This window comes from Vulpes lagopus, chromosome 10, assembly GCF_018345385.1.
Source record: "Vulpes lagopus strain Blue_001 chromosome 10, ASM1834538v1, whole genome shotgun sequence".
Taxonomy (NCBI): domain Eukaryota; kingdom Metazoa; phylum Chordata; class Mammalia; order Carnivora; family Canidae; genus Vulpes; species Vulpes lagopus.
The window spans coordinates 30,768,895-30,792,830 of record NC_054833.1 but is presented as its reverse complement, the minus strand read 5'-3'; the positions used below and the strand labels follow the sequence as shown (position 1 = coordinate 30,792,830).

General features: G+C 37.1%; 1 protein-coding gene across 7 annotated transcripts in view; it reads right to left on the bottom strand.

The window, feature by feature from the left end:
- Positions 1–23,936, bottom strand: part of ZBTB44 (zinc finger and BTB domain containing 44) — a 68,816-nt gene that overhangs the window by 17,848 nt on the left and 27,032 nt on the right. For all 7 annotated transcript variants that reach the window (XM_041770312.1, XM_041770311.1, XM_041770309.1 and 4 more), the window contains one exon: positions 10,868–11,941. In XM_041770312.1, the coding sequence (XP_041626246.1) occupies positions 10,868–11,885 (1,018 nt within the window). In that variant the 5' untranslated portion in view covers positions 11,886–11,941. The remainder of the gene's footprint in view (positions 1–10,867; positions 11,942–23,936) is intronic.

The window sequence follows — 23,936 nt, the reverse complement described above, 5'->3', positions numbered from 1 at the left end:
TTTACATTCATCCCCAACTGTATCTGTATTCTTCTGCACACCTCCCAACCTCACACCTACTGGTGTGTTTAGCATTTCTGCACATATCTTTTCATTTTCTCTTTCTCTTACTGTCAAAAGACATTTACGCTTTTCCTCATACCTAATCTAACTTATTCCCAATCCTTCTGATTTATTTTTAATATAGACTGAGAGACCAGATATTACTGATTTTGTTTAAGACAGAACTGTTCATTTGTCAAAATTTCCTTCCCCATTTTCACTTTTTTTCCTTAAAGGAAAGGGAACTAAACACTAACATTTCAATCTATCCTAGGATAAAAACTGGAAAAAATCCCAGTATTTGGACCTGGTCACCATGGACACCCAAAAAAATCGACCTTATGGCAGTATTCTGCAGCTATTCAGAGTACAGGCAATATTAAAGCTTCCAGGGAAAGACTTGCAAAAAAGGACTGGAGTTGTGACTAGGCCTTCCTTCTGCCAGGAAGACTGACCTGGCACACGTGTTCGTCACAATCAGATCACACTACTTTCAGGGGGGCGGGAGTGGAGTCTTGGTGTGGTGCAAATAAAAACCACTCTGCTTTGGACTGATTCTCCATTGTCAAGAGTGTGCTTAAAAAGCTGGTCAAAAAAGAATTAAAATGGAGTATAAGATGCATCTAGCAGACGGCCCCTTTTAAAACAAAGGACATTCTGCTCCTGCCTATGGTTATTAATGCACTAAAAGCTAAGAATAAAAACTACTACAAGTTAAATTAAGAGTTAAAAAGTACACTTTAAGAATTCTATCTGTGAATTCTATCTATAATGTCTGTGGACATTATAACATATAAATAGTGTTACATCACTTATGCAACCATTGATAAAAATCTTGCAAACTTCTTCTCCAATGTGATGGTTTTTGCTAATGATAACAGAAGTAATCATATGGATTGGAATTTAATTAAACCAATTTAACTGCAGGATACACAAGCAATATTACTTTCCTTGAGGTATAGTAATGTTTCTTAAATTACGAAAATGGAGTTTTCCTTTCTACTGTACAGGGATTTTGCTTGCAGTGCTAAGGAAAGCTAAGAATTCTGAATAGAACCCTCTCACCTTAAGAAACAGAATTATAGAGACAATCAGCTTTATGTGGTAGGGGTTATCTTAAGAGAGATTCTACTCTCTTCTGCCAATTAGTACTACAAGATAGCTTCTGTAGCATCAAACTGAGTCCTGTTTTCCACTGCTAACCACTGTTTAAGTACCCAAGACACAAAATCTGGTGGTGAAAAATAACTATAGTAGCCATCCACTACTCAACATTTACCACGTGCAGACACTCTACTATATGTTTTAAAAACATTATCTCATTTCATACTTGAGAAAGAGAAAAGCAGCCCCTAACATCCAGACACCGGCCTGACACTGACACACTCAGGAGTGGGCCTGGTGTTCACAGTTAGACCCTGGTCCTTTATATTGGGACACAATCTCAAAGAATATCAACATGAGACCAGGTCACAATGGGCCGAGACAAAACACATAATTTTGTTTAAGCACAGCCAAAACCAAGGTCACTGTGCAATCACAAAAATACCAAACATCTCCCTCTCTAGCTAATAAGTCACTGCTGCTGATGTTCACATAAGGCTGTGATCCTAGATATTTGTTAAGATACACAATCATAGGGGTGCCTGGCTGGCTCAGCAGGAAGAGCATGCAACTCTTGATCTCGGGGTTCAGGAGTTTGAGCCCCATGCTGGGTGTAGAGATTACTAAAAAACAAACAAACCTTAAAAAAAAAAAAAAAAGGTTACACAATCATAGTTTTCCCTGCTTACTGATATCACCAGTCTTGAGCAAACCTCACCACTTCCAATGAATTCTCCCTAAAATCACCAAACACAAGCCAAATCCTCTAAGTTCTTTCTAACACCCTCTTACTGAGAAACTCTAAAGACCCCAGGGTGTGTAATCTCTTACATTGCAAATGAGCAAAAAACTCAACTTGCTCAATTATAGTTGTGCTCCTGGTGGTCTGTGGCAACCAAGCACTGGCAGGAAAGGAGGACCCATCCAGTTCTTGTGGTCTTGCACAGGGCACCTTGTTAACAGAGTGCACATCTAAAATCCCTTTTAGGGCAGCCCAGGTGGCTCAGCAGTTTAGCACCACCTTCAGCCCAGGGTGTGATCCTGGAGACCCGGGATTGAGTTCCATGTCGGGCTCCCTGCATGGAGCCTGCTTCTCCCTCTGCCTGTGTCTCTACCTCTTTCTCTGTGTGTCTGCCTCTCTCTCTCTCTGTCTCTATGAATAAATAACTAAATAAAATCTTAAAAAAAAATCCCTTTTGAGGTGCAACCTGTCCTTGGCCGGGAGCTAAGTTCATTATGAATTGAGCTCAAATATTTCACACTAAAGTCCTTCAGTGGAAGGTTTATTTTGTTTTCCTAGAAAATCTTTTGGGGTTATTTCAGCTACTCAGATTTGTCATTGTTTCTTGGTGAGATTGTTTTCTAGCCTTCTAACACCTGCTTCTATGTTGGTTTGTCCAGTGTGTTGACTCCTATCTATAAGAGGAATAGATAATCAAGAGGATGGAGATCGGCCCAATTACTCCATCTGAACTGGGCCTAGAGGCTGAATTCAGAAGACCTCTGGCAAAAACTTTTCAAAACTCTATGAAGTATGACATACATGAACCTTGAAAATATTATAGAAAGTGACAGAACCCAGTCAAAAAGACCATAATGCACGATCCCAGTTATATGAAATATCTAGAATAGGCAAATCTATACAGAGTATATCTGTGTCTGCCTAGGGCTGGGATGGGACTAGGAGGGCATCACTGCTAAAGGTCAGGGTTTCTTTTTAGGGTGATGAAAATGTTATAAACTTAGACTGTGGATGTCTGTACAACTTTGTGAATATGCTAACAACCACCTTTGCCTATTTCTCCTATTTCCCCAACCTCCTGCTCCTGGCATCTATCCCTCTGTTCTTTTGTTCTGTTATCTTTGAGCTTGGTTTGCTTAGATTCCAGATAACACTTTATTTTTTATTTATTTTTTATTTTTTTAAGATTTTATTTATTCATGAGAGACCACGGAGGCAGAGACACAGGCAGAGGGAGAAGGAGGCTCCTTGCACAGGGAGCCCGATGCAGGACTCGATCCCAGGACCCCGGGACCACACCCCGAGCAGAAGGCAGATGCTCAACTGCTGAGCATCCCTAAAGTATATACTTTAAATGGGTGAATTTTATATGTAAGTTGTATTTCAATGAAGATTGTTTTTCAATGAAAATGTTTTTTTTTTTTTTAAATTAGCTTTTTTTTTTTTTTAAATTTTTTATTTATTTATGATAGTCACAGAGAGAGAGAGAGAGGCAGAGACACAGGCGGAGGGAGAAGCAGGCTCCATGCACCGGGAGCCTGATGTGGGATTCGATCCCGGGTCTCCAGGATCGCGCCCTGGGCCAAAGGCAGGCGCCAAACCGCTGCGCCACCCAGGGATCCCAATGAAAATGTTTTTAAAAAGAAAAACTTTATAAGGACTTTTTCAGTTTTGCCTCTGGGTCCCTGAGAACTGCCTTGCTTACTTCCATATGCCCAGAATCAGGCATTGTCTGGTCCCTGATCAGTGACAACTGGCCTTTAGCTGAGCCATAAAATAAAAAGTTACACAAGCATTATTCTTATGGACCACTGCAGTTCTCACGAGTTGTCTCAATCTAAAACTGCCGCCTCTTCAAGGCCAAACATCTGCTTCTTTCATGTTTCCTCTCTGTAACACTAATATATTTATTTCTCAACTAACACAATTTCACCAATGACAATTTGGAACTGCAAGTGGACATTCTGGGGGGGGGGGGAAGTTTCTGACATAAACAAGATTGTTCACTTGAGATGCATCAACAGAGTGGGGATTTTAAGAGGCACTACTGTGGATATTTCTAACCTGTAGTCTTCCTGTCACCGACAACCTTGGCACGACATGGATATGGATCAAACACTGAAGTATACTTAAATACCTCCAAATGAGCAATCAGTTTGTTCTGGTTGTTGTTTATTTCTAGGGTTGCTTGAGGCTTTCACATGCTAAAGAGTTATACTACAATGGTGGGGAAAACTACTAGATTTTGTATTCCTGGCTAGGGAAATCCCAACTTATTTCTCCAATACAGGACTACACATTCACTGATGATACTGTTAAGAACTCCATAAACTTTCTATTTTACTGAGGCTTTTTCCACTGTCCTTATCATCTACAAACTTCAAGAAAAATAAAGAGAACAAATATTATATAGCCATAAAAAAAAAAAGGATCTTGCCATGTGCAACATGGATGGACTTCCGGGGCATTATGCTATGTGAAATCAGGGGAACACAAATATCATATGATCTCACTTTTATCTGGAATCTAAGCAAACCAAGCTCAAAGATAACAGAACAAAAGAACAGAGGGATAGATGCCAGGAGCAGGAGGTTGGGGAAATAGGAGAAATAGGCAAAGGTGGTCAAAAGGCACAAATCTGAGTATGAAATAATTAAATCATGGGATGTAATATACAGCATGGTGACTGTAGTTAATACCGTACTGCATTCTGAAAGTTGCTGAGTAGACCTTAAAAATTCTCATCACAAGAAAAAAAATTCTGTATGTGTGGTAACATATGTTAACGGAACTTAACTGCTGTCATCACTTTGTAATACATGCAAATATCGGACCATTATATAATGTACATCAATTATACCTGAATAATAGTAATAATAATAACAGCATCCCTGTTCTAAATTACGAGAGACTTCGAGCAAAAAAAGGGCAATAAACTACAAATGGAATGTTAAACCTCGGTAGCCCCAAGTACTGCCAAGAACCTTGATAGCAATAAGATACATACTCTTTAGGACTCAAAGTTAACTCCTTAGGAGTTAATAATAGGCTGCCTTTTACAAATGGGAATTTTAGTTTAAATCTTAGGTTTTAACTTTTTACTAGCCGATGTGATTGAATACAAGAGATCTGCAGCTTTATCACAGTTATGACCTGCACGTTGAAAACATTCACCAAAGTAGCTTCCGAATGATTTAAAATCTGGAGTTTTGGTCTTCTGGAAAAGATGCCACCAAAGAAAACCTGTCATTGATTATCACTTAATTGTTAACAACTGATTTAGCAGTAAAATTTTAAGGTGGTATCCGCTAGATCCATGTTTCCCAAGTTAGAAGACATACATCTTTTTGAGGGATTCTCCAGAAGATACGGACTTTAACAGTGGGCAGCTCCTTCCCAAGATGACAAAATCATATTAATTTTCTGATCCTTCAGTAGTCTTTTCTATCCCTTTACTACTAATCTACTATCACTACTAATCTTGTCCATTACAGCTAGTGTGATCTCTCATCTATATCTCATTGTTTTGACTCCCCAAGATCTCCTTTTGTTACTTAAGGAAAAACAAAACTCTTGTAGGTCTTCTCCAGACCATAGCTACTATTTTGAATTTAACAGATCACTGAATCTATTATATATTCTCTAGTTGATCTAGCTGACAAAAATTTAATAACTGTTCCTTTAAATATGTCAGAAGGTAGCTTCCCTTTTAATGGGAAAGGGATCATATTATATTTATTGCATCATATTATATTTAGGCTCTGAGCCCTGTGAAAAAATGTTCCTTGATCTGACATCATGAAAATGCTTCTGCTAAGGATTGCCATTACAATCCTATCATCAAGGGCTATTCAATCAGAAAGACATTAATACTGGGACTCTGATTATGACAGTCAGAGCTTGTTCTTCCTTCACTCTTCAGCCTGGGTTGCAGAAACTGTTATAACTCTAGTTAAGGAATTTGTCCATTTTAAGGGATATAAAACTGACTCACACCTGTCGTAATGAAAGATACTTATATTCCCCAAGCCCCCACCACTAAGATACTACTACTACTTTTTTTTTTTTTTTAAGATTTTATTTATTTGAGAGAACAAGAGAGCACAAGCAGGAGGAGGTGCAGAGGGAGAGGGAGAAGCAAACGCCCTGCTAAGCAGGGAGCCCAACATGGGGCTCGACCCCAGAACCCTTCGATCACGACAAGAGCCCAAGGCAGATACTTAACCGACTAAGGCACCCAGGCGCCCTAGGATACTACTTCTTATGTCATCATAGGGCTTGTAGGTGCCTGCTGCACACTAAGTCACCCGAGGGTATTTGCAGTAACTGTTACGGATTTTCAGACATTAAAATTACCACCCCAAATTGTTCAACTACAAGTATGTTCCTGCTGGTCTTTTGCCTAAGGGTATTGACTCTTTATAGTTATGGGAACTCATTAAGTTAAATGACTTCCTCAAAGTCACACATTTATAAAGTGACAGAAACCGGTAGCAGATTCTAGATCTGTCTGACTCAAACCCCTGAACTTTTAACTACTTCTCCATATGATGGATGTTGTAATTCCACCATTATTCTAGGTGCCCATCTCAACAAATTAATCACTACTGTTACTAAGAAAACTGTCAAATTATCTCAATATAATTGACCCCATAACAACTGCTTTACTTTTAATGGCAGATTTTAAAGTTCAGAAAAAAACTGAATTCCTTTACCATAGTAAAATGTGAATTAACCCGAACTATTTATTTTGTCTTTGGTGCCGAAAGATAATCGAATACCTCAAGATAAATAAAGCCGTATCATGAAGTCCTTCTCACTTATGTTTTTTTTCTATACTAGTCCAGATATTGATGACCATCTTTTTGAGTAGCAAGACCCAATCTAAACTTAGAGACTTTTTTTCCTCTTTTAAATTTGCTCTTATTGCTTCTGTTTGCCCTCAAGTGGGGATGTCAGATTTTACAACCCTCTGCTGGGTCAACTGGCAAGAGAAGCAGCAGGTAAAATCCTATCTGAATTAACTTTATGGACGATCAAAGTATTTTAGGATTTTGTGATAATGAGCGCCTAGGTGACTCAGTTACGTGTCTGCCTTCAGCTCAGGTCAGGATTTCAGGGTCCTGGAATGGAGTCCTACTCAGAAAGGAGCCTGCTTCTCCCTCTCTCTTCCCCTCCCCCTACTCCTCTCTCAAATAAATAAAACCTTTTTTTTTTTTTTTTTAGATTTTATTTATTTATTCATGAGAGACACACAGAGAAAGAGGTAGAGACACAGGCAGAGGGAGAAGCAGGCTACCTGCAGGGGATCTCAGGATCACAACCTGGGCTGAAAGCAGATGCCCAACTGCTGAGCTACCTGGGGATCCCCAAAAAGAATCTTTAAAAAATGATTTGTAATAACAAATACATTTAATATTATATTCTCACAGTCCTTAGGAAAGACAAGCTATCTTTTAGATGTCTTAATAAATAAGTAGTAATTAAAATTGAGTACTCTTATGAAGTATTCTTACAGAATACAGAAAAAAAGTATGATACACATTTTTCCTTTCTCCTGCTCATGTTTTTTGACTGCTTACTATACTCTAGGAATTTAACTTTACTGCAAAGCTTAGTTTTATTGTATAGATTTGGAGTTAAGATAGGTTAATTCAGAATGATTAATACATTTTACTATGATTGCAAGTAAAACAACTCTTGGATTATTTAATTACATGATATTCAGATCATAGTTATTCACATGTCAGCTCTATAAGAGAATCTACATCTTTGATAGTATATATTGGAAAGAAGTTATAATATACTGATAGGTTTATTCCATCTAAGTTCCTAACTTTTCTATTTAATCACGTTAGTAAGATAGAAAGGCAAAGTCTGAACTGATTACACAAACTTGAGTGTGGTAAAATCAGACTATTTCACACGCCTAGTTAGCAGGATACTGAGATCAATTTTTTATTTCTAAGTTCTCAGACAAAATGATTAAATAGTAACATTCATTAAACAGTTTGTTACTCAGAAGGTGTTTTGAGGATTAAAGACTAGTAATTTAACAAAAACTTGGTCACATAACAAACAGCTAACATTAAATATATTATTGAATGTGTGGTCACTTGAATTCTTTAAAAGTACCCTGACCTATGTCTATCAACAGATGAATGGTTGAAGATGTGGAATATTGCTCAGCCATAAAAAAGAATGAAATCCTGCCATTTGTAATAAAATGGATGGATCTAGAAGGCATTATGCTAAGAGAAATAAGTCGGAGAAAGAAACTACCATATGATTTCACTCATATGTGGAATTTAAGAAACAAAACAAAATAAGCAAAGAAAAAAAGATGAAACTGAAAAACACACTTATCATGATGAGCACTAAGTAATGGTACAGAATTGTTGTTGTATCATTATACTGTACACCTGTACCTAATATAACACTATCTGTTAATTATACTGGAATTAAAATTAAAAAAAAGAAAAATATTTTGACCCGAATTCAGGAATATGATCTTTAGTTGGTGCTGTGGGTAGAACTGTGTCTCCCAAAAACCTATGTTCAAGTCCTTACCCTAATATGTGGGAATGTGACCCTATTTGGAAACATGGTCTTTGTAGATTTAATCAAGTAAGATGAGGTCATCCTGAGTAGGGTGGGCCCTGGTCCAAGGACTAGTGTCCTTACAGAGTAAGGGAGATTTGGAGCCAGAAACACAGGGAAGGCCACATGAAGACGGCAGCAGAAATCAGAGGGATGGAACTATTAAGTTGAGGAATAGCAAAGAGTATTAGTAACTGCCAGAAGCTAGGAAGAGGCAAGAAAGAACCCTTTTCTATAACCTTCTGAGGGAGCATGGCCCTGCCAACAACAACAACCCTTGATTTCAGACTTCTGGCCTTCTGAACTAAGAAAGAATAAACTATTATTTTATATCATCCAGTTTGTAGTACACTTTGTAGTGACAACCCTGAAAAACTCTTATAGTGGGTCAAAATTCAAGAAATCAACAAAGTTAATACAGCATTCCTGGTTCTCTGATCTTTTGGAGAAATTCTCCTTATTATTCTTTATTAGCTTTTCTTCTCTCTGAATACATGTATTTCTCAAGGGTCAGTTCTTTGGTTTTAGCCCTTACATATATTTTTTCCTATTGAGATTCAATCTGTCACTACTAAAAGAAAATCCCTATTCTTCAGTTTTGATTTCATCAATCTTGCTTTTTCAACTGCTTTCTAGCATGACATTTTTGCCACATCACCCAAGCATAGTTCACAAAAAATTGACTGTTGATTTACTCTTAAAACTAGGTTCCCACCTTCTTCCACTGATTTTCATATTATAGTAACTGAATTTAATAGATTCCTATCCATTATGTAATTACCATTATTTTTTGTGCCATTAAAAAAAGTAACTGTAAAAGATTAATTGTAAGACATCTCTCTAGATAATATGAAAAATTATGCCTTAGAATCAATGAATATAATAAAATGTTAGCACTATTTTTCTAGTCAGAGTTCTCTAACCCCTACCATTCCTTCAATTCCATATATCAACATCATCAGAAAGTAATGATTCTTCCTTTATAAGTCTCTTATCTATAACTTTATAGTTTTACTCTAAGTATCTTCATTCATATAAAAACAACTCTACTGTAACTGGTTTCTGAGACTGTCTCTGCCCAGCCAAACTCCCTTGCATACCAATACCAAATTAATTTTCCTAAATATCTATAAGTGTCTTATTTGTATTTACACTAGGATAAAAATTCAAGCTTATGTGGCTTGCCTGTGGCAGACTCTGCTAGCTGCACATAATACCCATTCTCCTCCAATTCTGTTTGAGGTAGTTATACACCCAGCTAATACACGTATCTTCTTGGATTCCCTTACGGCTAGGGAAGACCACATGACATAACCTTGCAGAAGCTTTTTAAGGATTTCTGGGAACATTTGTGTTTTCCTGAAGTAAGCACTGCCGCTTTCTAGAATATGACACTAAAGATGAAGCAAACCTCTTGTAACTATGAAGCCATAAGTGTATCAATGAGACTGACAAACTAAAGATGGTGGATTATGAAGATACAAGGGACCTAGGCCACTGTAAAGCCACAAAATCTGTCCTGGACTTCATACTTCTAAACATTGTATGTGATAAAAATAAAATCCTGTTTGGTCTAAGCCACTATGATGGGATCTGTTCTATGCAGTTAAATGCAATCCTAACTAAAACTAGTGTTTAAGACTCTTCACGATATGCTCTTGATTGCTCATTTTATCTTCTCTCTCATTATTTCCAATACTTGCAGGTTACCATAGTTTATTCACATCATTTTAAACTGAATTTGCTGCTTCCCAGAAAATGCAATGGTTTTCCATACCTCTGGGCTTTTCTTTTTCAAAAAAGTCCTTTCCTCTCCTGAGCAAATTTGTACTTACTAAAATCCAGCTCAAATATATAGCGCTAACTTGCTCTTTCGTTTGTGACCCTTAATACTTTGTTCGTATCTCTAGCCTAGTACTAATCACTGATTTACACATCTGCTTTCTCAATTAGATTATTAAATCCTCAGATGCAGCAGGGACTATGCTTTTTTTCATCATATATCCCCAATGTTTGGCACAGAGTAAAAGTTTTCAGTAAATATTTTGACAAAGAATAAAATACAAACTGGATTTTTAAAAACTGGTATATTCTGCATTGAAAATAATTCACAATTCATATATAACATAATCTGCTTTTGACCTGTCAGAAATTGTTCAACTATTTTCTTTCTTTTCCAATGCATTATATATATATATATACACACACACACACACATATATATACATACAGTACTAATAGCATCTTTAAAAATCCAGTTATTGTGTTTTATTCTTTTTCATGTTTCTTATAGGATCCAGCACAAAACTTTTATCTAAAAGGTACTGAAAAATGCTCAAATGGACTTTACAGCATGATGAAAAGCAGAAGACACTATACCTATAGAGGAAGACTGTGGACTAATGAGAAGGTCTTCTTGGACTTGTTCACTTCCTGGCACTGTCTGCTGGTCGCTCAGTGAACTCTGAGACACACTGACGGGCTGAGACACTTCCTCATGGACCTCCTCATCACTTAACCTTTCTACCTTGACCCGGACATCTTCTTCAGTACCCAGAGGCAAGGTAGTTTTTGTGCTCTCACAAGTCACATAATCGGCCATTCTTCTACCTGTCTCAGATGGGCCAGGTAGTTCTAAAGTCCGGGTATTTTCTGCCTGCTTAACCTTATCAGGCTGAATCCTTCGATCAATTCCAAAAGGAAATGTCCAGGGAAAAGCTAAAGAAGAGTCAACTGGTTGATTTCTATTTTCTGAGTAGGAAGCTGAAGAATTCAATACCTGGGGAGAACTTGTCTGCGTGCTACATTTTACAGGACTTTCAGGAGACATAACAATGTAGCTTTTGCGCTTTCTCCGGGATTCTCGGCAGACAGGAATCGTTCTTTCTACCACACTGCACTCTGAAGACACAGGGGAAATACTTCCATCTCGAGAAGTAAAATTGCAGTTAGAGTTATTCTCTTGTCCAGCATCTAGACCCTTTTCTGGTTGGCTGTTGGGTGTATTCCATAAAATGCTGGACTTCATGAACTCTGAGCAGGTGCTGGCAACACTGAACATCTGCATGTAGCTGGCTGCAGCGAGAACATCAATGATATTCTCTGTGTTGATTGACAGAGTGGCCGTGTAAGCATACTCTAAAAGGGGTATGAAGCCAGTCACTGTAACATGGTGCAAATCCAACACATTCTTGTTCTCATCCTCTGCTTGGCCTACAAGTTTGGTGCGAAAGAAATCACTGCAAGCTGCTAGTACCACCTTATGTGCCCGGAAGATTTTGTCCTGGACACGGATAGTGATATCACAAAAATGTCCATCATTTCGCAGCATATTTAGCTTTCCAAGCATTTCCTGGCTGTGGGAAGAGGAGCTATGAGTAAATGTTTTCACACCCATCTTTTCCTTCCTCTTCTACAGATGCTCTTCAAGGATGCAAATGAATCAGAAATTTCCTAAAAAATACATAAAATAAGCATTAATTGATGGGTTAGTGGTTGAAACAGAAGTTGATTTACATTATTTTCATGTGGCTACTGTGCTAAATAAAAAAGCTGAAGGGTGGTAGTGAGAAAGTTCAAGGTAGGGAAAGAATATATTAAAATATGTTCTCCTTACATTTCCCCAAACTCTCTACTCCAATCAGTGGAGTCTGTGAGCTACTGTTTTAATGAGCTGGATAGTTTTAAATAATAATAGTTTGTATAGGACAATTACATAGAGTTACAGAGTGCTCTCTTTGTGCCAAACACTGTCCTAAATGCTTCCCATTTGACAATTTAGCTGATTTTATTGTCAATAAATACATTATTAACCTTGTTTAGCAGAAAAGGGTTAACTATTTTGCTAAAGTCAGGAAGTTATTAAGTTGCAGACCCAGGTGAGTTCAAATCCAGACAGGCTGGCTCCACAGCCCGCCCTCTTCACCTCAATGCTGCTTCCTTTAGAATATAAAATGATTAAATATAGGCAGTTATGATTTCAAGTTTTAGAATGTGATAGGCCTGGATTCTTTCCTCAACAATTCCTCCACGGTTGTTAAAGGATTAAACAAAACAATACAGATAGTAATGCTTAGCACAGTCCTGGTGCTTTGTGAATGCTCAACAAATGAAAGCAGTTGTTGTTTATGTTCCTAATACAATGCGACAAACTGTCTGGAAATAAACTTATTAAATAATGGTTAGTAATCAATCAACTGAATGGATTTTACCTTAAAAAAGAAGTCAGTTTGCCTTTATCAGATTTCACGTTTACTAAAAATATAAGAAACTGACATTCTCAAATAGTTTTAATTTAGCACATCTAAAAATGCTTCAGTTTTTATAGTACTTTTCTCCTAACCTCTTTTTACACTCTCCATGTGAAGTCGGGGAGGCTCATATTAGTCTCTTAATACTAAGATAAGAAAGCGAATCCATTAGATAAAAAAGTTACATGACTAATGAATGACAACCAAAGCTATGATGTGGGTCTTCTGACTTAGATCACAGTACTTTTCCAGTGTAAAAAAAATACAACTATATATGTCAATTATTTTATCTGTGTAAATAACTTTTTTATTGTGAGTACTGAAAGAAGTATAAAACAAATCCACTTTGGAGAAATACTGAGAAGCTATTACAATTTGATGAAAAATGTGATGAAAGAGTATTTTTATCCACATCACACACAAGGAGCAAGAGAATATGAGGTCTTTGGTAGGACTAGGGGTATTTATTCTTTTTTTTTTTTTTTTGCACATTAAGCCAATTTTTTTTTCTTTAAAAACCCCAGCATGGGGATCCCTGGGTGGCTCAGTGGTTAAGCGCCTGCCTTTGGCCCAGGGCGTGATTCTGGAGTCCTGGAATCGAGTCCCATGTCGGGCTCCCTGCGTGGAGCCTGCTTCTCCCTCTGCCTGTGTCTCTCTGCCTCTCTCTCATGAATAAATAAATAAAATCTTAAAAAAAAAAAAAAAAAAAAAAAACAAAGAAAATCCCCCCAGCATACTGCTACAACACTGGGGTTTCAGGTACTCTGGGTTCAAATTTTAAAGTCATACAGAGTAGGTCTACTTTTTCTTTCCCCTTAAAAAAGCCTTCAAAAACTTTTTTTTTTTTGCCTTAAAAAATTTAAGATGGCAATCACATGCCACTCTTTCCTATGGTTTCTTCTCTTTAAGTTAAACATCCCTAATCCCTTTAAGTGCTCCTTAAAATCTGATTGACATCCTTTCTCTTAACCACCTCTACTTTTCAATGTTCCTTTAATACCAGTTCCCAGGTCTAGTATGCCTATGCATGAAATATGATAGGTACAGTAGGATTTAACTTCACTATTTTTTATCTCCCTTGTTTTGGGCACAAGTATTAGTATGACTGAATCAAGTTTTCTAACAGTCAAATTATAACTGATTTTGCTTACATTATTGAAAATTTAACAGTGGATTCACCCAATGTGAGGCACTTTATTATGTGAAGGGAAGAACACAAGTACAAGTAATTGTTCTTGACCTAAATAAGCTTATAGTCCTTATGAAAAAGACATGTTCCTAACCGAGACTACAAAATGTGCAGCTGTGCTACGTGAAAGCAATGAATGAAATAATTAATTCTGAATGTACAAGGTAGAGGAGGCATCATAGAGCATAGGGCCTAACGAAAGCAGAACTCTGCCAAGTAATAAAGCAGAAAGGAGTTCCAGGTTATCATGGGATCACACATAATCTCAGCCAGTGTTCACCATCCTCATGTGCCTCCCTGGGCAATGTATGTACTGGCAAATTGTTAAAGGGTGCCGTACTACATTCTACATGTGAGCATGCACTTGAAACTAATATAACATTGTATGCTAACTATACCAGAGTTAAAAAAAAATTTTTTTAAAGTAAAGAGGCATCTGGATGGCTCAGTTGGTTAAGCGTCTGCCTTCGGCTCAGGTCATGATACTGGAATGGTGCCCTGTGTCTAGCTCCCTGCTCAGTGGGGAGTCTGCTTCTCCCTCTCCCTCTGCCCTTCTCTACCTTGCTCATACTCGCTGGCTCTCTCTCTCTAAATAAATAAAATCTTAAAAAAAAAAATGAGCATGCAGAGGACATGCTCAAACAAACAATCCATTAGATAAACATCCCTTTGAATGTTCTATGCAGATAAATGTGTATATAGAGGGGAAAAAGGAAAAAAAACTTAAGGACTTCTAGTAGAATAAATATAAGGTCACTGAATATTCAAATATGGGAAGACAAAATGATCAATCTGGGATAACACAACAGAAAGGATAAAAGACATAAAGCCCTGTGCCAAGACAGCCAGGTAAAGCCACTGAAATCACTACCCTGATCATTATAAGAGATGAGTTCAAATATAAATCTCTTCATATACCCTTCCGGAAGACAAGTAATCACAACACACTAGGCAGTTAAAGTTGGTTTGAGCAAACCACTGTTCAACATATTTGCTGATTTCTCTCACAGGAATGAGATGAAAAAGAAGAAAATGGAAGGACTATCTATAATGTTTTTCTTTCTCTGCTGCACCACAGTAAACTAGCTTCTTTAAAAGCCTGGCCATCAAGAGTGTTGGTTTGATGCAGATCATGTGATTCAGAGCAAGTGACACAGTCTTAATCCAGGGACCATCTGCATGAACAAAGGTACGAAGGGAAGGAATTAAAGAGCATTTGGAGAATATGTGCAACGTGGTCTTAAAATGAAACCATCAATCCTGGTGTGTAGAGGGTTCAAACAGATACTGCTGGCCAAAATTGAGTGGTAAGGACACCTATGCAATAAGGTAGTGGAAAACTATTTTTCAACCTTGAGTTACACCCACCTTCAATGTTCAAAGAGTTAAATATTACAAAAGGATTTTTGTAGACAGTGATCAGTGTGTTGTGAGTTCCAAACCCCATCCCACACTTCCTCCTACTCTTCTGCAGGAGAAAGGGGTTGAGACATGTTTGCTCTTTGTCTTAGGTCTATGGAAAACGTATGTCACACTTGGAAAACACTGAAAGGGTACAAGTGTGATTTAAACTCTGGCCAAAAAAAAAAAAAAAAAAAAAAAAAAAAAAAAACTCTGGCCAAGACTAGGAAGTATGCCTACCATTTCCCACAGTATATAAAAGCAACACAGGAGTGGTTGAGATGGGACTTCCCAGAGTGCTGGGTTTGCATCCTAGTACTGCTTTTCATGTTTATAAAGCTGAGTGACCTTAGGCCACGTCATGAAACTGTGCCTTACCTTCTTCAACAGTAAAAGAGGGAGAACAGAACCTACCTCAGAGCCTGTGAGGATTAACTGATCTATTATACGTAAAGTGGAGTACTTAGCACAAAATAAACATTATATAAACGTTAGCTGTTGCTGCTGCTCCTTTTACTAGTATTAAAGACCTTTTCTTCTTATTCAAGCCTTGCCTCTCTCAATCCTGGAGGGACCAGAAACCATAGTTAGCAAATGAAGAGGAATAAAAGGCCAAAGAGGCCAAAAACAGAAAGAAAAAGGAAGCCAGGAGAACCTCATTTTTTACTAAACACCTGTAGTACAACTGAAGTGGGAAAGGAGGGAAACCTTTAACTGAATTAAATTTATTAGTTCTTGAAAATAATGCTTTCATTTCCTGAAAGTAGCCAGAAAAGTTATTAAGACTTGACCTTCAAGAAGCTGGAGGAAAAACTAACCACAGAATACATTTAAACGGAGAAGACAAAAATAAAATGGACTATGAGTTGCTTCCACAAGTTCTGCTTGTTCAAGAACTAAGCTGCAAAGCCTGATATAGCAGAAGATGAGAGGAAGATGAAGATTTGATCGAGAAAGGTCTTGTACTCCATGTATTATAAGCATTTCCCAATACATGTCTGTGGAAACTTAGTCTCATGACATACTCTACGATAAAAAATTACATGGATCAATATATTTTGGAAGTTTGCAATATCGTACATTGTGACAAAACTTACAATGAAATTATACGATTTGAAAAAGTCATATATAATATTGATATAGATTAGAAGCTAGAAAGTATAGCCTGAAATTTTTATCAATTACATAATTCTATTAAACATCTCACTTCCCCCACCTGTGTAGATTTAGATGTACATGTATGTATATTTAATTTGGAGCTCATTCAAAATTCTTGAATAAAGATAAATATCACTTAATTCCAATTACTAACATAGAATTCACACAGTACTTAAAAGTAAAAAAATGTATTTGTGTAATACTTTGCAATGTGAACTAGTAATTCAGAAACAGTTTCCTTCCCACCCACCCCTACCTTTTATTCCAAATCACTGATGAAATAGCATGTTTGCTTATGAAAGCAATACTTGCTAAATCCCATGTTGTTGTTTTGCAGTTGGGTTGAAAAGTTTTTGGCAAATAAGGTATATAGCCTTGTTATTTTATTTTATTATTTTTTTTTTTTAATTTTTTTTATTTTATTTTATTTTATTTTTTTTTTTAATTTTTTTTTTTTATTTATTTATGATAGTCACAGAGAGAGAGAGAGAGAGAGAGGCAGAGACACAGGCAGAGGGAGAAGCAGGCTCCATGCACCGGGAGCCCGATGTGGGACTCGATCCCGGGTCTCCAGGATCGCGCCCTGAGCCAAAGGCAGGCGCCAAACCGCTGCGCCACCCAGGGATCCCTTTTAAATTTTTTTTTTTTTTAATTTTTTTTTTTTATTTAGCCTTGTTATTTTAAAAATGGTTTAAGTTACGGGGATCCCTGGGTGGCTCAGCGGTTTGGTGCCTGCCCTTGGCCCAGGGCGTGGTCCTGGAGTCCTGGGATCGAGTCCCGTATCGGGCTCCGGGCATGGAGCCTGCTTCTCCCTCTGCCTGTGTCTCTGCCTGTCTCTCTCTCTATCATGAATGAATAAATCTTTAAAAATAAATAAATAAATAAAAATAAAAATGGCTTAAGTCAGATAAATTTTAGGTTTTGGATGCTGACTCTTCCAATTACAAGTGAGGCATTAAATCTCAATCAAGTTACTTCATCTCTGTATGCGTGTTTGCTCGTATGTAAAACAGGAATAATGGAAATCACTTTCAAGATAGTAAGATTAAATTAGTATAATTCCAGGCATTAAGTAAGCACTCAATAAATGTTAGTTACTACTGCCCTAGAAAAAGTGAGAAATAAGTAAAATGGAGATCAAATTTCATGTCTACTCTATTTCTTACATGATACAGAGTACATCTTGAGTATGTATATTTTGGTATAGAGATTAGCTGATAAAAATTATCCAAGGATTTAGATTAAAATGGAGTAGCTCGGGAGCCTGCGTGGCTCAGTCAGTTAAGTGTGCCTTTGGCTCAGGTCAAGATCCCTGGATGGAGCCCCATGTCCAGCTCCCTGCTCAGTGAGGAGTCTGCTTCTTCCCGCTCGTGCTCTCTCTCTCAAGTAAATAAAATCTTAAACAAAACAAAACAAATGGAGTAGCTATAAGCATATAAAATAAGATGCCTGACTCATATGATTAAAGAAAAAGTGATGAAGACTGCTAATCTTGCAAGTAATTTGGGAAGATGGGAAGACTCAATATTTAATAAGAATTTGCACGTTTAAATATCCAGCCACATTTAAAACTGAACACTAACTTTCCCAATGATACTAACAAAGTTTTAATTATGGGAAAAATGAACTGAGATAATTTCATTTCCATCCTATATCCTAACTTAAACCAAAGACAGAAAAGAAGGTTAAGGAAAGGGACATACTGATGTTGAGATGCCTCTAAGAGGAGTATTCAGGTAGAAATATATGAAGTTGCCTGTACTGGGTAACTGTCTACCACAGAGCAGATGCTAAGATTAGGAGCTGTAGATATATTATCACCCATGAAGTAAGATGATAATAATCTGATTTTACAAAGGAAATTGAGACTTTAATAACTCTGCTCAAGGCCACTTATGTTTGTTTATGCCATGCTAAGGACCTAATGAGATCTTTTTTTGTTTTATTGGGAACTAATGAAATCTTATTCAATATGTGAGTAGCCATTGGGGAGTAGTATAGGTTATTCTGATGGCAATATAGAGTGTAGATTTGAGGGTGGCTATTACAACAGTATGAGTGTATGATAAAATAGGATCAAACTAAGTGGTACTGAGGATAGAGAAAATAGATCTAAGAAAAATTTAGGATATAAAACCACCTAGGCATGATCTTCTATCAGGGATGGGGTAAAAGGGGTAGGAGAGAATAACCTGACCCTAGGTTTCCAACAGGGGTGACTGAGTGAATGGTGTTTTCACCAAACAAGATAGAGAATGAAAGGGGAAGAATGATTTTGGTAGGGATTAACGACGAAGAGAAAGAATATTTTGGTTTTAGGTAAATTAAATTTGAAAAATTTTAGAGAGAAATATTCGTATAAAATTATATATGAAGTTACCCATTCTGATGTGGAGTTCAGGGAAGAGGTTAGGGGTGGAACTAAATACTGGATCTTACATAAGTCACTGATAAATCTCCTTCTGTTGATTTTTTTTTTTTTTTAGAACTAAAGACATCTAAAGAATGTATGGGGAAGACTGAAGGCAAGATGTGAGAAGCTCAGAGCAGACAGAGCAGAAGGATTTAGTGAAAACACTTTATAGTACCTAATTTATCTTTTGATCTTGTCCAGTACCTAGCATGACAGACACAAAAAAAGTCTGTGAAATACTGGATGGATGAATATACATCATAAAATTTCTATCTGGTTTGGTGCCTGTTTATATTATTAGGGGTTAAAGGCAAAGAAAAAGTTACAATTTGAATTTATAGTCTTAAATTTGAATCAAAAATATCAGTATAAACTCATAATATAATTAATCTTCAAGCAATGAATATCCCTAGCACCTAGACTGGCTTTCAAATATTTCCCACTAAAAGGAACCATGGCTCCTTAGAGAAATGGCTGATTGCATTCTGAGGGCAGTAAATGTCCACCTGGAACATCTTACCAGGTAGCAAAGAAACTATCAAAGATTATTAGGAGTGCGTCAAAACTCAAGTCAATGTGTGGAGGTTCCCGATGGCCAAAAATGGAACATAAATTGAAATACACGAAACATGTTTAAATTCATGAGCACGGGATGCCTGTTTGGCCTAGCGGTTGAGCGTTTGCCTTTGGCTCAGGGCGTGCATGATCTCAGAGTTCTGAGATCGAGTCCTGCATCGGGCTCCCTGCATGGAGCCTGCTTCTCCCTCTGCCTGTGTCTCTGCCTCTCTCTCTGTGTCTTTCATGAATAAATAGAATCTTTAAAAAAAAAAATTCATGAGTTCATCTGACATTGCCAAGAAAAAACAAAGCTAATTTATCACCTTTAAAAGATGCTATTGAAACAAGTAATTATTTTGAAAACTGGTTTTAAAAAACAGGAAAGAAGGCAGCATTCATCCTGGCTTTTCAATACAAATTGTATTTTTGGGTAATCAAACAATATGAAGGAAGTTTTCTCCATAGAAATATTCTGGCTAATAAATGAAGAAGGAATATCAGAAGTACAAGATAACCATTTTGCAGCAAAGCCCCCATCCCCAAATGAAGAGGTACTGATCATTAATGGTTTATAACTTGGCAAAAAAAGGGCAGTAAGACATACCAAAAGAGACTAAATGAAATTCTAGACCCTATCAATTCACAGGAAATACAGAGGTGACAGAAACAGGTTAATTTACACCACTGCGATGCAAACAGCAAAATTTAGACTGTGAGAAACTCCATAGGACAAAAGACTTGAATTTTTAAACTAATAAACAGCAAGGGGAAAAAAGAGATAAGAGAGGAACTAAAATAAGGAACTTGTAGATTAAAAGATTTTATGAATCAATCACTGTGTAGAGGAGTATCTAATTTGAAATGAATTAACAAAAAATTTATGAGATAATTGGAAATTTTTTACTGATTACTTGATATCAAATTATTTTTAATATGTAATATGACTATGTATTTTATAAACCAGCTTCAGATATAATTCACATCCCATATAAATCACCCCTTTAAAAGTGTGTAATTCGAAGATTTTTTTTAGTGTTCTGACATTTTGATTCTAGCCATCTTAGTGGGTGTGAAGTGGTATTTCATTGTGGTTTTGATTTGCATTTCCCGGATAACTAATGATGTCAGGCATCTCTTCCTGTGCTTACTGGCTATTTGTATAACCCTTGGAGAAAGGTCTATTCAGATGCTCTGTCCATTTTTACCTGGCTTACATGTCATCTTATTGAACTGCAAAATTTGTTACATATTTTACAAACTGCTTATCAGACATATGGTTTACAAACACTTTCTTCCATTCTGTGACTTGTCATTTCACTTTCTTGATAGTGTCCTTTGAAGCACAAAATTTTTTTCAATCGCACAAAAATTTTTAATTTTGATCAAGTATAACATATTTTTTCCTTTTGTTGCTTGGGCTTTTGGTGTCATATTTGAGAATCCTTTGCCAAATCTAACATCTTGAGTATTTACCCCTATGTTTTCTTCCAGAGGGTTTTGTTTTATTTTTTAAAGATTTTATTTATGCTTAGAGACAGTGTGTGTGTATGTGAGCAGGGAGGGGGAGGGGTCAAGGGAGAGGAAGAATCTAGAAGAGACTGAAGTGAGGCTCAACCTTACAATCCTGAGATCATGACCCCAGCTGAAATCAAGAGTGGTAGGGGAGGTGGGCGGGGGGGATGGGGTAACTGGGTGATGGGCACTGAGGAGGGCACTTGATGGGATGAGCAGTGGGTGTTATACTATATGCTGGCAAATTGAACTTCAATAAAAAGAAAAAAAATCAAGAGTTGGATGCTTACCTGACTGAGCCACCCAGATACCCCTCTTCTACAGGTTTTTTATAATTCTTTTTCTTATAATTAGGTCTTTGTTTTAGTTATTTATTTATATATGGTGTGAAGTAAAAGCTCAATGTCTACCCTTATGCCAGGTTTGGTCACTGCTGCTTTGTAGTTAATTTGAAATCAGGAAGGATGAGTCTTTTGAATTTGTTCTTTTTCAGTATTGCTTTACTTATTTTGGGTTCCTCGCAACTATAAAATGTGAATTTTAGAATCAGGTCATCAATTCCTACAAAAAGTCAGATGGGATATTGGGATTGTGCTCAATTTGTAGATCAGTTTGGGGAGTATTTACATCTTTACCTTCCAATCCATACACAAGGGCTATTTTTCTGTTTATTTAGACCATCTTTAATTTCTTTCAAAATATTTTGTAAGTTTTACATTTCCTTTGTTTAAGTTTCTAAGTATTCTTTTTGATGTTGTGAATGGAACTATATTCTTAATTTCGTTTTTGATGGTTCATTATTCATAGTATTTATAATTTTTATTTAAAGATTTTACTGATTTATTCATGAGAGACAGAGACAGAGGCAAGGACACAAGCAGAGAGAGAAGCAGGCTCCCTGCAGGAAGCCTGATGTGGAACTTGATCCCAGGACTCCAGGATCATGACCTGAGCCAAAGGCAGATGCTCAACTGCTGAGCCACCCAATGCCCCCATAATTTTAAAAAATATTTTACTTATTTCAGAGAGAGAGCATGAGTGGGGTGAGGGGCAAAGGGAGAAGCTGACTCCCTGCTGAGCAGGGAGCCTGATGCAGGGCTGGATCCTGGGACTTTGGAATCATGACCCGAGCCAACGGCAGACGTTTAACAGACTGAGCCACCAGGTGCCCCCACTGTATTTATAATTTTTACTATTTCATTTCTTCTCTTTCCTTTAGGTTTATTCTTTTTTCCAGTGTCTTTTAGGTGGAAGACTGGCTATTAACTAGAAATCTCCCCCCCTTTTTTTTAATTTTAAAGACTTATTCATTTATTTTAGAGAGATAGGAGAGGGTTAAAGGGAGAGAGTCTTAAGTAGACTCTGCACTGAGTGCAGAGCCTGATGCAGGGCTATATCCCACGACTATATACCACGACTTGAAGATTACGACCTGAGCAGAAACCAAAGGTCCAATGCTTAACCAACTGTGTCACTCTAGCACCTTCCTTCTAACATAGGCATTTACAGTTATACATTTCCATCTAAGCACTGCTACTGCTGCGTAGAAGCTCTGGTATGTTGTATCTCCATTTTCATTTATCTCAGAATGTTTTCTGACTTGATTTCTTCTGTGACCCACTGGTTATTTAGGAGTGACTATTTTCACAGATTTTTGAGTTTCCTAAACTTTTTCCTGCTATTACTAATTTCTAATTTCATGCCACTATGTTCTCAGAGCATACTTTGGATTATTTCAACTTTTAAAAAATTTATTCATAGGGACGCCTAGGTGGTGCAGTAGAAGTCAGGCATCCAGCCCTTGATTGCAGCTCAGGTCATGATCTCAGGGTTATGAGACAGGGCCCAAGATGGGCTCCCAGCTCAGCACAGAATCTGTTTAAGATTCTCTCTCCCTCTCCACTTGTGTTTTCTCTCTCAAATAAATGTATCTTAGAATTTTTTTTTTATTGGTTTATGACCTAGTATATGGTCTATCTTGGAGAAAGTTCCAGATGCTACTTGAGAACATATATTTTACTGTTGTTGCTGGGTAGTGTTCTAGAGCCGTTATACAGATGCTTTCTAGGTCTAGCTGATTTATGGTACTTATTTTCTGGTGATGCTGAAAAGCTAGTCTATACATTATTAAAAGCAGTATACCAAAGTCTCCAACTATGAATGCTGAACTGTCTGTTCCTCCCTTCATTTCTATTTTTGCTGCATATATCTTGGGACTGTTATTAAGTACATAAATAACTTATAACTGTTATATATTCCTGATGAAATGACCCTTTCATCATTATAAAACGTCTCTGGTAACTTGTGTAGAAGTCTATTTTGTCTGCTACTGGTACAACCAGTTCAGCTTTCTTGTAGCTGCCGTCTGTATAATCTATTTTTCTGCTATCCCTTTTTACTTTCCATCTGTATCCACCTTTGAATCTCCAGTGTGTGTCCTGTAGACAGCATATCGCTAGATCATGTTTGTTCACCCCAGTTTGATATGTGCCTTCTGATTGCTGAATCCATTCACATTTAACATTACTGATATTAGCTTTATTCTACTTTGTTTCCTTCTGTATGTCTTATGTCTTTTTGTCTATTATTCTTCCTGCGCTTTCTTTTGCATTAAGTATTTTCTAACGTAGTACTCTAACTTCAACATTTTTTTGTTTTTTAAATATTTTCAATAGTTGCTCCAAAGTTTACCCCAGAAATCTTAAACTCATCAGAATCAGCTTCAGATTCTCCCTGCTTAATACCAGTGATATATAAAAACATTAGTCATATATAGCTCTATTCATTTTGCCCTTTTATAATATATATATATATATATTTTAAAGATTTTACTTAAGAGAGAGCAAGAGAAAGCACGAGTGGGAGGGGGGGTACGGGCAGTGGGAGAGGCAGAAGCCAGCACCCCACTGAGCAGGGAGCCAAGGCAGGGCTTGATGTCAGGATCCCAGGATCATGACTTGAGCCAAA